Genomic DNA, 17,023 nt, shown 5'->3' on the forward strand with positions numbered 1-17,023 from the left:
CCTTGCCGCTAAGGTGTAAATTCCTTAACCCCTTCCCGTACCTGTGACACGGGCTGATTGTTTGTGTACGTGCGTGTTTGTGCACGGCAGACATGTTGTTTTCTAGGCCAGACACACAACCCGAGTCAGGTGCAGATGCGCTCTGACAACACGGATGGAATACAGAGATCTGCATGCCGCTGACCTCTGAATAGTTTGTTTTAGGGGTAAAAGAACAAGTTCACTATTTGGCAGCGATTTCCATAGGTGACTTTAGTTTCTACGCCACCCAGTGTTGTTCTGGTTTGGCTTGTTTTCGTTTTGTTTTCATGAAGGCTATTTAACTTTATACCTAAGCTTAACCCTAACCAGCTGTATTCAGACTTAAAAGTGTTGATCTCAAAGCGTCTCAAAGCGAAGCGTCGGTGGCTGTGAAGGCCCACAGCTCAGGAAAAACTGCCTTCATTAATGTGGACATCATTAAACAAACACCTCCCAGTCCTTGTGCGTACACTGGCATTTCCTCGCAATATAGCAATCAGCAGCAGTTAACAGGCTTACCGGCGCAGACTGAAGTCATTTTTGTTAAGAGTATACCGCTCTTAGTGGCCTGCAACTGTTATTGTGACCCACATTACTCTTTGGATGATGAATCACTATTTTGACAAATTAAAGACAGCGCTCCAGGCTCCAATTCCATCTATGTAGCAGCGCCGCAGGCCTGTGCCGTCTTATTGTGTCGTACTGTACTATTGTCTCGCCCTGTTGTCTGACTGAGGGAACATGCAAAGCACATCACGTTCACCGGAGTCGTGTCACAAGGTCAAATGGAAATCAGAGCGGTGGACGACAGCTAATGACCACACGGTTTTGTCCGTGGCGAGCCTCGCTCAGCTGACGGCTGCGGTGCCTGCAGACAGACTGGACTGAAATTCCAGTTTCTCAAGTCCACAGGAAATGAATGAAACTGGAGCCGCTTGTTGCAGAACTCAGTCACCAAACGGTATTTATCTTAATATTAGGGTTTCCTAATTTAAGGGATTTTCTACGATGTTGCCGCTGTGGTTTGTCGCCGCAAAAATGCAAAAGTCGTTCGCCCCCAAAATGTTCTGAAATGAATCTCCATACTGTGTGTTCCCGCAAAGCAGTGAGACAAAATATGAAGGAACCGTGGCACCGAGGAAGACAATGATGAAACACGCAGACATCTTATTCCCTGAAAATGAGCTCTGAAGCTTTGAGTTTCACAGCTTGAGGGCATTAAGGTGGGCGGGGCCGACTCCATTTGGATATTAAGCGCGGCCAGAAGCACGAACTCTGTACACGGTGGTGCAAAGTGAAGAGGAGGAGGCCGGGGCAGGACGAAGAGATTAGCAAGTGGGAGGAATGCAGGATCGGCAGGTGGAGGCCGTCACGTTGAGAGGCAATGTGGACGAATGTTTGGAGGGAAATAACATTCCCAAATCACAACATAATCAAATCAATAAATGTTAAAAGCTCCAAAAGATTCAGGGAAAAAGCTCAAAATGCTTCAGTTCAGAACATCCTGACATATTTGAACGCGTCATTACATAACAATTTCCCAATAGTCTGGTCTGTGTGCGTGTGTGTGTGTGTGTGTGTGTGTGTGTGTGTGTGTGTGTGTGTGTGTGTGTGTGTGTGTGTGTGTGTGTGTGTGTGTGTGTGTGTGTGTGTGTGTGTGTGTGTGTGTGTGTGTGTGTGTGTGTGTAAGAGCATACCTATTCCGCAATATCTTCATCCTGGGAAAATAATTAAATAATGAAGGAACGCACGCTGTTTGATCTGAGCATAAATTATGCACAGCGCTTTCCTCAAATTGGAGCCTGCAGATGGAACGTAGGCATCGCTCCTGCTGCTGCTGTGCCATGATGTCGTTGCTACATTCCATTTCATCAGTTTGAACAGGGAGACGCTGTAGTGAGGCGGCTGGTAAGAGTCGATCATCTGACTGATTGCAGCCTTTTGTGTAATCTGATGGATATGTAGTGACGGCCAACAACAAACGTTATACAAGCCAAGATACGAGGAAAGCTTCGCCGCTCCACGCAGTTTAGCTGGAATAGATTTCGCAGGAGAACAGGAAAGCAGGCAGAGGCCTAAGAAATGGACCGGTGCCGAACTCAACTGGCATCAAACTCTGTTTAGCACTGCTGATGGGTCGACGCCAGCGCAGAATTAAAGGCCACAGAGGTGCTAAAGCCAAGATATTTCCCATTCTGCTGAAGCTGTTTGATTGATCACTTCACGCCTTTGCCAAGATATGGTTTTAATATCACACTTTCCCACATCGACAGATCTTCTTTCACTTGGAATGCTGTTCTCAAAGACGTATTAAACAATTAGATACACCGGCTAAAGTTTTTCGCACTTCCGAGCCAAGATGACCCACAGTCACTTTGATAAAAGTGCGCCCTAGTCTCCAGTTGCATGCTGGGACACGGATAAAGGACCCGTCAGCACAGAGGCTCAGAGGTCACGAGAGGAAGTCACTGATACCGGCTCAGCGGTGGGCGGAGGGAAGCAGCTGCTCCGCTCCCTGCCAGGTGTCCATCAGGGTAATTTTGCCCTCTGTTGCATCTCTCCGTCTCCTTCTCTTCCTCACGTTCTCCCTTCTTTCCTTCACTCTCGATGATGCTACTTTACTGAGAAACGTGCCTGAGGGTCATGAGCTCCAACCCCTCTCTGAGCTGCATCTGTGTGAGCTCTGGGTTGACGACAATGAAGGTCAGCGGCCACTTTGAGACGCAACTGCATGACTCTTGCTCGTCTGCAGTAACTTTACAAACGTGCTCACATATGCAAACGACTACATTCTGTTTATGAACAACGCACACGTCCCCCTTCCTCCTATTCATGTCCATCTATCATCAAGTTTCACATATTGTGTGTGTGTGTACGTGCATGCGTTGCATCCATTTTGCCTGTTCTTCCCTTTATAATTGGCTTTGTCTTTCATCCACTCTCTTGCCACGTTTCTTTGATGTAAAAGTATAAAGAAGTCACTACTCCTCTCACCAACATGACAGAGTTCTGTGGCTCGCCCAAGTAGAGCAAGTCTTTCTTTAAATAGACCTGAGCAATCAAGATACGTGTTAGATTAAATCGGAAATATGACACAAAATGGAAACCAAACAATGGAATTTTCTGTATATTTCGATTTATATTTCTGCTTTCTTTTGCTCAATTCAAAGAGGAAGATGGGATAAAGTGCTGCTGATGTTTGTAGGTTCGCCGTCTAAATGAGACTCCCTGATCTTTCCGTTAATCGTCTGCTATCTATACGAGTTTCCGTCGCTCATCGGTGGGAAATTAGTAGTAAAACAAAATCTCTCACAACCCAAACTGATAAAAATATCACATTTAAAAATGTTCCATCCTTTGAGGAGGGCGCTAACTGTGCAGATGAAATATAACAGTTTACTTCTTAAGCTGGTGAAATCCCTTTGAAGGATCTCTGCAGCGGAGAGCAAACAGTAAATATGGACACGGCGGATCTTCGCTGCACCTGCTCCCACATTCTGAGGACTGTTTACACTGCATCTTCTCCAACAAAAACTGCAGCTATAGACATTAAGCGTCTTCTGCTACTTTATTCCTTGTTAACGCCCACAATAGGTGATAAATTATAGTTATTTTTTCTCTGCGCTGTGCGTTTCGCGCCTCGTCCGTCCCCTGCACAGGTGCTCGCAAAGGTGCTGAATGCGTCCGTTTGGTGCGTTAACGGTTAAAAGTGTGAAGTCGGGTCGGATCCCAGGTCAGAGAACAAGCAACCTAACTGCGCCCCTCAAAGCAAAGACCAATGTTCTGTCTCAGGTCTTGGGTTTAAAGAACGTCAAACCCGTTCCAGAGAAAATTTCTCTCCTTTCCTTTCTCTCTCTCTATTGCCGAGCTCAGACTTCATGATTCCAGGTTTGATTCTCCAGCCTAAACAAACTCTGCTACTGTAGGACAAATACCCTCAGTTAGAAGCCAAGTCTTGTGTAATTCTTGCAATGTTTGTGCACCGCTAAGTCATCAAGACATAAGAAAGAGGGGAAACGTGTAATTTGAGCGCTTGGCCGGGCCTGGAGCCTCGTGTGGGCTGAGTTTTCTCTCACCGACTACCTCCCATGGCCATCCGTCCTACTCCATCACCTTGAAGGCATCGCTTGTATACCAGTTGATACACACACAACTCTGACTGTTTCTTAGCGGTGCATCCAAAAGCTGGGGACCAGGTCTCAGCCTGAGCGCCGCCTGGGTGGTCTGCTTCCTCTTTTATTTTTTTTAACGTGTATCGTCAGCTGCGGTGACGCGTTGCGGTTCTGGACAGGTCTCCCCTCTCTGCCCACGTACGGCTCAGATCCACTTTCTCTGCTCTGATGACGGAAATGAAACACGCCTGGGTTATTTCATCCTGCCAGAGTGCGAGGGAGTAAAGAAACACCAGTGTGTGTGTGTGTGTGTGTGAGAAATCTTCCCTCTGGAAACGTCAGAAGCTTCCTGCTCAGCTTCAATTTTGTCTCTTTTCCACGATGCACAGCTGTCAAACGAATGACATGTTTAACAGTTACCACAATCACAATTTGTACATTTTCATCACTCTAAAATAGCTCATAAAGCTCGCATTTGTTTTATAGGCGGCTTCATTTCCGGCATCTTCGTTTCTTACGCTTGATTCAATATGGCACCAGAGTGATTGCCACCGGATTCCTATTAGAGGGGAGGCGGAGGAAGAAGAGAGAGAGAGAGAGAGAGAGAAGGGGGACTTATTAAGGACACAGGAGGTGCTAGAAGTGAGAGAAATGGAGCGGCTAAGACAAAGAGAGGGAGGAAGAGGAGAGGAGAGGAATCAGGAGGAGGCGGGGGGGGAGCGAGGGGCCGGCGGAGTCAGAGATAAGAGCCGGGCGAGAGTGATTGAAATAGGATTAGTGCAGACAGGCTCTGCATCCTGGCCGCGGCGTCTGGGTGTTAAACCAGGGGCTGCCTCTGTCACATCAAAGCCTCCTCAAGCCTCGTCTGGCTGAGAGGCGGAGGAGCAGCCAGCAGGGTCATCCTCAGCCACACACACAGAAACACACACACGCAGCAAACACACTCACATGCTGATCACATTCCTCTCCCGTTTCCATTATGTCTCCATTATGGCCGAGGCGCTCGCTCCCTCCGCCTCGCCGCCTCTCATCCGGCCACCGCCGCGCGTCTTTTTGCGGTGTATATTTTGCACAACGACCAGGACGCGTTGACGAGCCATCTTTAACATTTAATGAGGCGAGCAGCTGGCTGTCTTCAACTTCCCCCAGAGTCCAAACAAAGTTTTAATGAGAACTCTCACCTTTTTCTGTGCCAAAAAAACCTGCTATTGTGTTCACCTGTGTACGGATAAACACATACACTCCACACACTCCTCACCTCAGCACACACACACCCACACACACACACGCAGCGTCACCTTCATTTAGCTAAAGCTGACTGACTCTGGTGTCTCCAGTTTGTATTTAAGCAAATGCTGAAATAATCCAGCCGCTCCCCCAGCGCCGCGTGAACACTCACCGCTGAAATGTCTGTTTATCAGCTGAGCAGATAGAATCTACTGATTGGTGAGTGTTGTTTATGTGTGTATGTGTGTGTGTACATGTACGTATGATTGCCAGTATCTGTATCTGTGTGTGTGTGTGTGTGTGTGTGTGTGTGTGTGTGTGTGTGTGTGTGTGTGTGTGAGCTGGTAGTTTTCCTCTTGGAGCTCATCAGTTCATATCCACCACCCACCCCACCGCAGCATGCAGTAAATAGAGTCTCCGCCACTCGTTGAGAAATGGCACAATTATCCCCTGCTGGTGAAATATGGGCCAGGATGCACCACTGCTTCTACAAACGTGTGTGTGTGTGTGCGCGTGTGTGTGAGCGTATGTTTGTATGTGTGTGTGTGTGTGTGTGTGTGTACAGAGTGGAGCTATCTTTCCATTCCACACTCTCGTATGTCTGCACACAGGAACATGAACCCACCCACATAGACAATCATGTACGGTAAATGTTCAAACAAAAGTACGTCGGTACACACACTCGCACACTCACACACACAAGCACGTACACAAAGAAGCGCATGTGCAAACACTGCTCATATGCTTCACACCCTGAACACAATGCAGCATGTTGCCGTTTTTAGCTGAGACAAGCAGATAGTAGGACACACAGATAGATAGATGGATAGATGGATAGATGGATAGATAGATAGATGGATAGATGGATAGATAGATAGATGGATAGATGGATAGATGGAGGTTCTTTTTATGCTGGTAAGCTTTTAGACCTTTTGAAAACGCTCAGTGACTCTCTGAAATGTCAGAGGGCTTCACATCCATTTGAAGTCGGCCGCACTTGTAATGTCATTAACCTTCAGTCATCTCTCTTTCCAGTGGCTTTTGACATTTGCGTTACTTTTCCAAAAATGTTCGCTCGCAACTAAATAGCAAAGAGTATCGACTCCTTCAGACGGCGGCAGGATAGCAGCTGTGAGTGAAACGCCCCGGCAAGTCAAGAAGCCCCATAAGTCATGAAAGCACTAAATGTCTTCTTCTTCTTCTTCTTCTCTTTTGCAGGTATGGAAAAATAGTGTCAACCAAGGCTATCCTGGATAAGAACACCAACCAGTGTAAAGGTGAGTCACCCCGTTTCACTCCATCGCTCTCTACCGAGGTCTCGTCACGGAAACGTCAACCCGAGCCGCCGCGTAAATTTAGACATTAGCCCAGGAAGCTTTGGTGCTGTAAATCAGTGATTTATCAAGGTGAGCTTAGCTAAGCGCCGCCGCAGGAAGGTGTCGGGTAAACAACCACGCTCCTGCATGTTCCTAACCCGGCTTCAGACGAGAAGCAGGCGCTACTCCTCCTCCATTTCCTGGTTTGTCATAAGGAAGGCTCCATTAGCGGCGAGGATGAGCAACGAGGACACACACACACACACACACACACACACACACACACACACACATATGCGGACACATTTAAAGATCTAAAGAGCGCACATGCACACACACGCACGCACATGCTAGACCAATTAAAGGGCGAGCAAGCCAGTTAATATTAGCTAAACATTAATTACCAGCATTGTCACGCTCAACTTCTTTCTCAAAGCGGCACAGAGTAAACACACACACGTCCTCGCGCTCTTTACTCTCCTCTCTCCCCCCGTTCGTGCGATCGCCCGCTAATGATCAAGAGCGGCTCGGGTCTCGGCTAAAGAGCCAAAAGAGAAAGAACGGGGGGCCGGGCGAGTGTTAGAGAGAGAGAGGCGGGGAGAAGAATGGAGCTGCTGCTGCTGCTGCCTGGCCCCGAGGTGTCTGGCAGCGCTGTTTAAGAGGTATTGAAGTTCCATCAATACTTTTAATTGCTTTTTGTGGTTTCCCGGGCTCTGAAGTGTGGCCTTTCAAGGTGAAGCCGCCTTCTTAACCCCACTCCACACCTGAGTTTATCCTGTCAGCCAGGCACCGGGACAAAATGTTGAGGAAAAGAGCGTCTGAAGAAGAAAAACAAGCTTGATTATCTTTGACCGCGCCGTCTCTTTCCTACTACTTCTTCTTCTTCTGGCTCTGAAGCGTGTTAGAGGGGAAGGATGTACCTGCGCAGGGCGAGGCTAGGAAGTAGTTAGGTTTTCTGCGATGGAAGGAATTAGACCCGGGCTGGACGCTTTAGAATTCCCAGCTGGAGACGGCGTTCCCACATACGTCACTGTTCCTGGAATGCGGCCCCGCTGTGACGCCTCGATACAAAGCGGACATGTTATACGAGGGGAGAGGACGGCCTTTGTACCCGGCGAGAGGCAGGGGAGGGGGTGTGCAGTATATAAAGATGATGAAAGTGTGTGTGTGTGTGTGGGGTGTGAGGATTTTAATAACCTCACAGAGCTTAATATGATCGTCTCAGGAGTTATGCAGTCGGGATGCATCGTGTGGCTCCGACGCAATAACGCCCATCTTATGAGTTGAAAAGGCGTCACGTGATGAGTGTGATGAAGTGTCAGATTGTAGCAGATCGACGTTTGATGCTCGTCAGATTGAGACACGAACGCAGGCGGAAATCCGTCAGCCTCAGTCAGAATCGTTTCGCAATTTCTGTCCCGATTGGTGGGAATTTAGGTCGGCCATTTTGGATCGATGAGTGAGGATGTCATCATGATTTTCACCTGGTTGTTAACTTTTATGTGTGGCGGCCTGATATGGCTCCGCCCACGGGAGGCTAACATCACCCAGCAGCCTCTGGTGTCGCCATGATTGACGACTCCGACGCAACAGTAGCAGCGGCGGCAATCTTCACGACTTCATCCGTATCTCAGTGCCCTGTGAAAGGTGAAGCAGATGTGTAGCAAAGCCCAGGCAGGGGAGTGTGTGTGTGTGTGTGTGTGTGTGTGTGTGTGTGTGTGTGAGTGTGTGTGTGTGTGTGTGTCTGTGTGTGCTTGTTTCCTCTCTCAGCATCAAAGCAGAAATTGGTGCATCACTCTGATCTGGTCACGCATTGTTTGACCTCCTGACCCCGACACACGTTTAAATGTCAGAGCTACAGCTTATCAACGCCGTGCCACCATCCCACAGCAAGCTCCCCCTCCCCTCCCTCCTCTCCCTCCTCGCCTGCCCTCCGACATGGCTTCTTCCTTCTCCACCTCCTCTCCTCCCCCGTGTGTTATTTGTGTTTAGTTCAGCTCAGTGAGCGTGCGGCCAAAACAACACGAGGAAAAATAGGATTGAGGAGAGGTCAGGACCAGTCACCTCAGAGAGGGAGGGAGGGGAGGGAGAGGGAGACAGGGAGGGAGGGAGGGAGGGGAGGGAGAGGGAGACAGGGAGGGAGGGAGGGAGGGAGGGAGAGAAGACAGGGAGGGAGGGAGGGAGGGAGACAAGATAGACAATTATTACTACTACACTACTAGTACTTATTAAATGGAATGTGTTCATGTATCTGAAATTATCCGTATCATATGAAAATCTTAATGTAATAATCTATCTAACTATGTTAATTAGACATTTTTGGCATTTTTCCTTTGGTTAATTGCTGTAGGAAGAACACACACACACACACACACTCACACACACACACACACACACACACACACACACACACACACACACACACACACACACAGAGAGAGAGAGGGAGACTGATTACATTGAGCTTGTAAAGTAGATTCAGTAGATGTATATAGATGCTCTACACGGCTCTGAAGTAACTGCTACTGTATACTGCAGTGCCATCACAAACTGCAGCCGGGGAGTTAAACGCACAGACTTCTATGCCTGCAAGTGTATTCATACACACCTGGCTTTGTTGTCACGGCGATAAAGCAGCTTTGAGTTGCGCGGCGTGGATGGAGAGGTGATGAGAGGCAGGACGGAGCCGAGGCGAGCGTGGGAGTGGAGCCCGTGTGATGTGGAAGAGCGCAAACACGCCGATGTGCTTTCTCCCGCTCGCAGGGCAGAAATGTTAGGGAAATATGTGTGTGTGTGTGTGTGTGTGTCTGGTGTGTGTGTGTGTGTGTAACAACCCTACAAACTCTCACATGAACGTCTATGTCTATGCCGCACAGCTGGAAGTCCTTTTTGAAGACGCATATCACAACAACTGCACTCTCCCACGCGTCGAAACTCACACACACACACACACACACACACACACACACACACACACACACACACACACACACACACACACACACAGGCATGCTCACCTTCGCTCCGACAAGACAAATCGCACCCCCGCACACACACACACACACACACACACACACACACGCACACACACTCCCCATCCATCTGCCTGAGGTGCGTTGGGCTCATGCAGCAGCAGTGGCCATGCAACAGATCTATCAATCCTCCGCCTAACATCACAGCGTGTCTGCCTTTTCCTGGCTGCTCTCCTCCTCCACCACGCAGGCCTTTCAATGAGCCTCTCTATCTTCTCACCGCTGATTCACTCCCTCGCTCTCTACTTCCCTCTCTCTCTCTCTCTCTCTCTCGCTCTCTCTCTCTCTCTCTCTCTTGCTCTCTTGCTGACGCACACATGAAAGCTCTCGGGCTACGCGCACAAACACACATACAAAGTCAAAAGTGTGCATTCCAATAAACATGGGCACGTACACACACACACACACACACACACATACACACTGTCACACACACACACACACGTTGGATGTAGCCCAGTTCACAGAGAAATGGGAACAGGAAGTTGTGAAAGGGCTTTAGGGCTGTCAAGCACTGTGGGTAAGAGGAGGCATTCAGCTCTTCATCTCTCTCTTGCTCTCCCTTCCTCTCTCTCTCTCGCTCTCTCTCTCTCTCTTTCTCTCTCTGTCGTGCTCACTTTTCCTAATGCTCCTCTACATTCTCATACGTCTCTTCTTCCTCTGTTTCCTCTCCCTCTCTCCCTCTCTCTCGCCTGTCTAAATATCTGCCGCTGAACTTTCACATTAGCTGCAGGAAATACAGCAGAGATTTGGGTTTTGCATCACAGAGGGAAGCGGGGGATTGAGGATGGCAGAGGGAAAGAGAGAGAAGGGATAGATTGCGAGAGCCCAAAACCACTCATTTGCCATCCGTGCCCACGAGGGCCTCTTAAAAGGCAGCGCCGGCATTTGAAATAAAGCAGGGCTGACCGAATGGAGACATTTTATTTTTCCTGCCAGAGCCCGGAGGCAGAGGAAATGACCTCAGCCCCTTTAAAGGACCGCCGCTTCCTCCGCCGCCGCTGGGAGATAAGCCTGCCGCCGAGATTCACCGGGGCCGACTGGCGCTCCGCCGCGACGGCCCACCGCACTGGATTGTGGGAGATAGATGAGATGGGGAGATAACTCCTCCGTGGCTTTGTGTTGGGCAGTTTGTTGTTTCTTTCCCTGCCCTGTAACTTGCCATCCATTTTATATAAGGATGCTTAAACCTCGCCAGGGCATTGCCTAAACTGGCATGCTGGAGGAATGGCCAAAGCCCCTGCACCATTATGTGGGTGAATGGATGTAAAATATGCAAACTTTCTCTCACAGCCAAGCACATTTAAATCCAATCGAAGACAAAACAAACAGCAGAAGCGTGTTGTGCTCGTCTTACATCCCGGTAAATACAGAATCAGCCTCATGTACGCTGTAAAAGCTGGACTGTTCCAATCTGCAGCCTCCTCTCGCCCTCGCCACAGAATCAGCCTAATGGAGAAATATAGCCAGGGCTACTTTCTATAAAAATAGATTTATTGCCGCATCAGAGGCTGAGTGGAGTATTGCATGACTCGGGGCGTAGGGGCTGTTGATGAATGAGGTGACGGCCTCCAAAAAGGCCTGTTATTCATTGTCTGGTGCGTCAATGTGTTTGGTTGGAGGGGCCGGCGCTCGGATGTGGAGGAGGAGGAGGTCCGAAAAAGGGGAAGAGTGCTTCTCTCCGCATCCGTTATTGGTTTCTCATTAGAGGGGCCAAGATATAAACATTTGTCTGTGTTGTACGCGGTGCCGGCGCAATTAAGGATTCTCTTTGCCGCCGCCCCTCCTCCTCTCTCTCCCCCCCTCCCCGCCGCCGCCCCCTCCTGCCCTTTTGAAAGTGAATTATGTGCAGATGCGAATCTCGAGTGAAGTGTAGCCAGCGACGGACCTCATTCCAAAAAAAAGAAAGAAAGAAAGGAAAAAAAAGCCCCTGTTCCCTTTCGCAGTCATTCCAGAAAGAGGCAGGATCCGGTGGAATGAGAGCGAGAGCGAAGCGGGCGTCGCTACCTCGTCGCACTGCACGTTAATGACTCTAATTAGCGATCTCTGAGGGCTTATCACATTGATTTGGACAGATTCTGTACGCAAAACCTCATTGAATAAGACCCGCAGCCTTTGTTAGACACCCACCACCCCCCTCCTAGCTCCCTCCTCTTCCTCTTCCTCTTCCTCTCCCCCTCCCTTCCCCTCACCTCCTCAGCTTCCATTCCAGTAAGTCAGCACACTTCCACGTTCCAAGTTGGCCGTTCACCAAGTAGGCGTCTGTGTAGTAAATAGACGCCGGGCCAGCAGCAGCAGCAGCAGCAGCAGCAGCGCCACATTCCTTCATCCCTGACCTTTTGTACCGCCTCTCACTTCCTGCGCTGCTCTCGCATGCATTTTGGTCATAATCTGTATGCGTGTGTATTTTTAATGATGGCGCCCATGTGTGTGTGTGTGTGTGTGTGTGTGCTTGTGAAATCCCAGCGTCACTGAGTCGCTGCCCTGCAGGACGACAATCCAATATCTAACAAGAAACATGAGCCTTGGATTCTCATCAGCATATTTTGCAGAAGCGTTTAACCATCGGGGGAATTTTCGGAATCTGATCTTAAATCATAATGTTGGCCGTCTGTTTTTCTGGATGCAAATTGTGTCGTAAATTTCACTTAATAGCTAACACGCTTTTCGGGGAAACTCGCACATTTCCTGGCTCCATCCGTCTCCCCTCTAGTCACGGCGCCGGCCCCGTTGACTCGTTAGCTGACAAATGCGGCAGAGGGCAGCGGTGGAAGGTGACGGGGGCGTAACTCCGGTCATCTCTTATCGCCGCCTCCCCCCCGAAACCCTGCAGACGGGGAAGGGAACCAACAATGAGAGATAGAGCCCTCCGTTGACCTGCCAAGACACCGGGCCCCTTGCTTGTCCCCTGACTAATGATCGTACCCTTGATTAGTTAAGGAAGGCATAAATCATAACCGCAATGAAGAAGAAGGCTAGCTAGGGGCGGCCGGGCCGTTCCTCATGAATGACTAACAGATGCAAGACAAAGAAAATGGGCTGTGTCGTGGTTCCGAGGAATGAAACGCTTTGTCCTTGTCGAGATTTTTAATGTTTGTCTCTACCTGGATTTTTTTTTTCTTGCATTTTTTTCTCCTCCCCGCTCCAAAAGAGGCCTGATTTTCATTGATCTCTGGTCTTTGTTCCAATCTTTACCCCGGTTCCTCTCATCTGGCTGCTGAGGCTTTCAGCTTTAGAGCCTGATGTGATTACGCCGCTTGTTGGAACGTACCGCGCCGCGCCGAAGTCGAGTCGTTCTCCAGGTACGGGTGGGGCGGAGGGGGCGGAGGGGTGGAGGGGGCGGCGGTAGAAAAGAAGGGATATTTGCAGATCTGCCATAGGTGAGGTGAGATGAGTGAAAAGAAGGAGTGTGGAGACGGAGAAAAGACGTCTGCACCTGCTCTTTATGTCAAAATGTGCGTGTGCTGCCTGTGGAACGTTTACCTCAAGCACCCAAATGAGCAGCTAGAGTGTGTGTGTGTTGTTTGAGAGAGAAGGAAAGAGAGAGACAGAGAGACAGAGAGTGTGATTGCTGCTCTGTTTACGACACTTGCATTTACTTGTATCTGCTCATCCATATAAGTCCCTGTGCGTATAAACGTGTGTGCGCATATGTGTGTGTGTGTTCTGTGAGACGTCTGTGCGGGGGTTCTGTATAGCCACTCAGCTTTATGCCCTGGGTCTCGTTTTAACAACCTCTCGACAAGTAATTAACACCCTTCAGGTCTCAAACCTTTCTGGAGTGCTCTTCACATGTTGCATCAAACATATCGGGAGCCCTCTCGCTATTAAAGCGAGGGAGGCTGACGGAGACGAGCGGCGCGGCTAATTACACCTCTGAATTAAGACCGCGTCGGAACAATTTAGCAGGCAGATTTTTATATTCTTACGCAAAATGTTGTCCTTGCTTATATCAACGGGAAAATGCCATGTAGGAGATTATGGTGGAAAACCAGCGGAGGCTTAACAATCGTGCTGTTTCCAGAGCTGAGATGTTGCCGAGGCCATATGGTGCCGTGCTATAGTTAACGGCTGTGAATAAATATGAATTAATTAAGAATAGGAAAGAAGAGAGAGGAACGGAGGAGGAACGGGGGTTTGTTATCGACCCGAGAAGATGTAATATAGCCGCACCGCTTTGCTTTCCTGCCTCCTTGTTACCAAAATACCCTGGGCCATGAGGTCATCTTTAAGGTGTGATTCTGTAATTGCCGTTAAATTTTGCTCCGGCGGGGTGACGTGGAACGTTGTAACATCACGTCCCTAATGGGCGGCCGTTTACTTTCGGTGTTTAAGTGCGCGGAGGTTATTGAATGAGGAATCCTCTGCGTTTCAGAGCTGCCAGTAGCCCCGTTTGGCCCGGAGCCCCCAACCATCCTCCTCCTCCCCGCCCCCAACCCTCCCCCCGCCTGGCACTCTGCCCTCCGCAGCTCCCGACTGCAGCTGTGTGACAAGGACACTCCTCCACCTGCGAGAGGAAGATGACAACAAATACAATGCAGCCAATAGCCCGGCCGCTCCCGCCCGAGACGAATGCCTCGGCTATAAATCCATGTTGGAGGGTTGATAAGTTAATTGCCTGTACTGCTATCTCGCCACCAGTGTCTAATATAAAAGAGCGCTCTGTAAGAGTTATTTGGCAACAAATGGGTATTGTCTCTTAGCGCGAGGCAGGCAGGATGAGGACAATGGACAAGTAAATGAGGGATCTTTATTCTGAGGAGCTCCAGGAGCAGCGGTGTGTGTGGTTGTGGGTGTGTGTGGGTGTGGGAGTCTGTGTGAGCGTAGATGCGTACACAAGCATTTTCAATTTGTGTAACACGTGTGTTTGTGTCGCTTTCCCTACGCGTGTGTTTGCTCCATCCGAACATCACATGTGGAAGAGATGAGATCTGATTGATGTGAGGGAACGACTAGACTCAGGTGAATTAGATTAGCGGAGGAAAGAGGAGAACCGGATGTACGGAAGTCAGGCAGGCGAGCGACCTGTTGAATTCAAATCGAATATTGGTTCTGTTTACTGAGACGCTGGTCTACTCTGGCCCGGTTGGACACAGACACACATGAACCAACTACAGTCTGGTCCTAATTCAAAGCAGAGGATCTATACCATGAATATGTGAAGGCAGTGATGTGGTCACCAGTCTCATTCTCATCTCAACTCGACTCAACAGTTTAACACACAACACTAACTTAAATATGGATTGCAGATGTTCCTCTGGCAGATTTTCATAATGAAACACAGACAGAAACATTTTTACACTCCCACTCACATGCACAAAGACACACATTCACACACACACACACACACTACTCCTCTCTTTAGTGAATGGCAGTCCCATATTGTGTCACCATTGGAGGACAGCACAGAGGGATGTAACCCGCAGGGGAGGATGCTCTCCTCTGGGTTTGGAATGTGACCAAGGCGACCGAGCGCCACGGCTCGGCCCGCAGTTAGTCATGGATGCCATCACGCTATTTAGAAACCCCCCCCACGCTCTCCCTCAGTGTTTGCACAGCTCGCCACAGCCACCCTAAACCAGCACCCACCCTCCCCTGCAGGCACAAGGGCCACCAGTCAGAACCCCCAAACCAAACCAGATCTATAAATGAACCCGGCTCCAAAATACGTCTCAAGGGCTCCTTCTCTCCTCCGTGCGGCTGTTTAATTCTGGATGACGGTCGTGTTTTGATACGTGATACGCACAGGCGCGCGCCGACATGTGTACACAGATATCACACACACTGTATATCTGCATGCTCAGAGCCCCTGCGGGTCAATATAGAGCAGACGTAGAGCAGAATGCAATGCGGTGCTACCTCTCCACTATGAATCATGAGAATCATATTCCAGGCGTTATGCATATTAGTCCATGGAGTGGGCCATCTATCTCCTCCATTAACTCTAATTACTTTTATATATGCGAAGTACGAATTATTAACATACGTGTAACCGCGACGATTAATCACCCGTGTGCAGCAGCAGCAAGCAGCAGCAGCAGCTTCAGAACTCTTCTCGGCGATTCACAAGGATGTAAACAATTACACTGTTTACCCCTTACACCATTGTAATGCTCCGTGAGTTGTCGTTGATTCATTATTCATACTTAGGGCATTATTATTCCATTGTGTGCACTGCAAAATGGGATCATTAGCGCTTGAATATGAGAATGTGAAAAATGGAAATATTGGGGGGGAAAATGGCGGCGGGGTCTAACAGGGAGGAAACCCCAAACAATCTTGACTATTAGCCGATAAAGAATGGTAATTTTCCCCAGAAGTAATTAGGATTAGCATAATTTGACAGTGAATGCATGAATGATGCATGGATGATTGATACGTTGATACATGCGCTGTAATGAGTCCCTTATCTCCACTCTACACTGAAGACTTTTGTGTGGAGCTTAGCCTGAGGTGACAAGGAGCGCTGGAGACCTCCACAGGGGCACGATGGCAGGGAGCGCCGGGCTGTCGTTCACACACCCACACACACTCACACGCACGCACCCACGCACTCACACACTCCTACTGTACGGGCATGGCTACAGCATCGCGCCGTCCTGCAGTAACTTATTGAAGACGGGTCCTTTTTATCTCGACAGGCTCCCCGTTAGAGCCAGACCAGGAAATGCGATATGGCAGCTCGTGTTCTTTTCATTCCTGTCAGAGAGATGTGTGTCTGCTGGTGTGTGTGCGTACGTGTGTGTGTGTGTGTGTGTCATCACATCACTGTCTGAGAATCTGGTTTACAGTGTGTGTGTGTGTGTGTGTGTGTGAGGGCCGGAGCATGTGTGTGTGTATTAGCGTCGTTGTTCACTTTGAGCTGCTTTTAGGTGACAGCTGTTGATCGGTTGTTTGCGTTGGTGCAGCGGCTTCAAAGCGACACCTCTGCCTTTGCATCTCACTTTAGACGGAGCGTTAAATATAGTAGCAGACCATAAATAAACACACATATGAGGTTCCTGAAAAGCATACTTGATTCAAAGTCTAGAGTGTGTGTGTGTGTTTGTGTGTGTAATGTATGTATGTATGAAAGTGATCCTACAACGCCTCATTAATGCAGTTTGTTTGGCTTTCTCTTGGATTTGAGCCTCCATTGTTTCTCTTTTCCACAAAGATCTATATACATCAACCAGCCTGGATCGAACTCTGAATTTATGTTCCCAACCCCAAATAGCCCTCTTCTCTATTCCTTCCCTCCTTCTCCTGCTCTCCCGTCCGATCCTCCTCTCTGATCTAAATATAGGTCAGCGTTCCCACCCGATCCTCACCCGGC

The 17,023-nt window shown here is 49.1% G+C and overlaps 1 protein-coding gene across 8 annotated transcripts in view; it reads left to right on the forward strand.

Annotated features, from left to right (window-relative positions):
* Window positions 1-17,023, forward strand: part of rbms3 (RNA binding motif, single stranded interacting protein) — a 205,021-nt gene that overhangs the window by 96,473 nt on the left and 91,525 nt on the right. For all 8 annotated transcript variants that reach the window (XM_076139246.1, XM_076139249.1, XM_076139247.1 and 5 more), the window contains one exon: window positions 6,579-6,637. In XM_076139246.1, the coding sequence (XP_075995361.1) occupies window positions 6,579-6,637 (59 nt within the window). The remainder of the gene's footprint in view (window positions 1-6,578; window positions 6,638-17,023) is intronic.

The sequence above is a fragment of the Genypterus blacodes genome, unplaced genomic scaffold, assembly GCF_046128005.1.
Source record: "Genypterus blacodes isolate CSIRO-AG114 ecotype Tasmania unplaced genomic scaffold, CSIRO-AGI_Gbla_v1 ptg000438l_1, whole genome shotgun sequence".
NCBI classification, from domain to species: domain Eukaryota; kingdom Metazoa; phylum Chordata; class Actinopteri; order Ophidiiformes; family Ophidiidae; genus Genypterus; species Genypterus blacodes.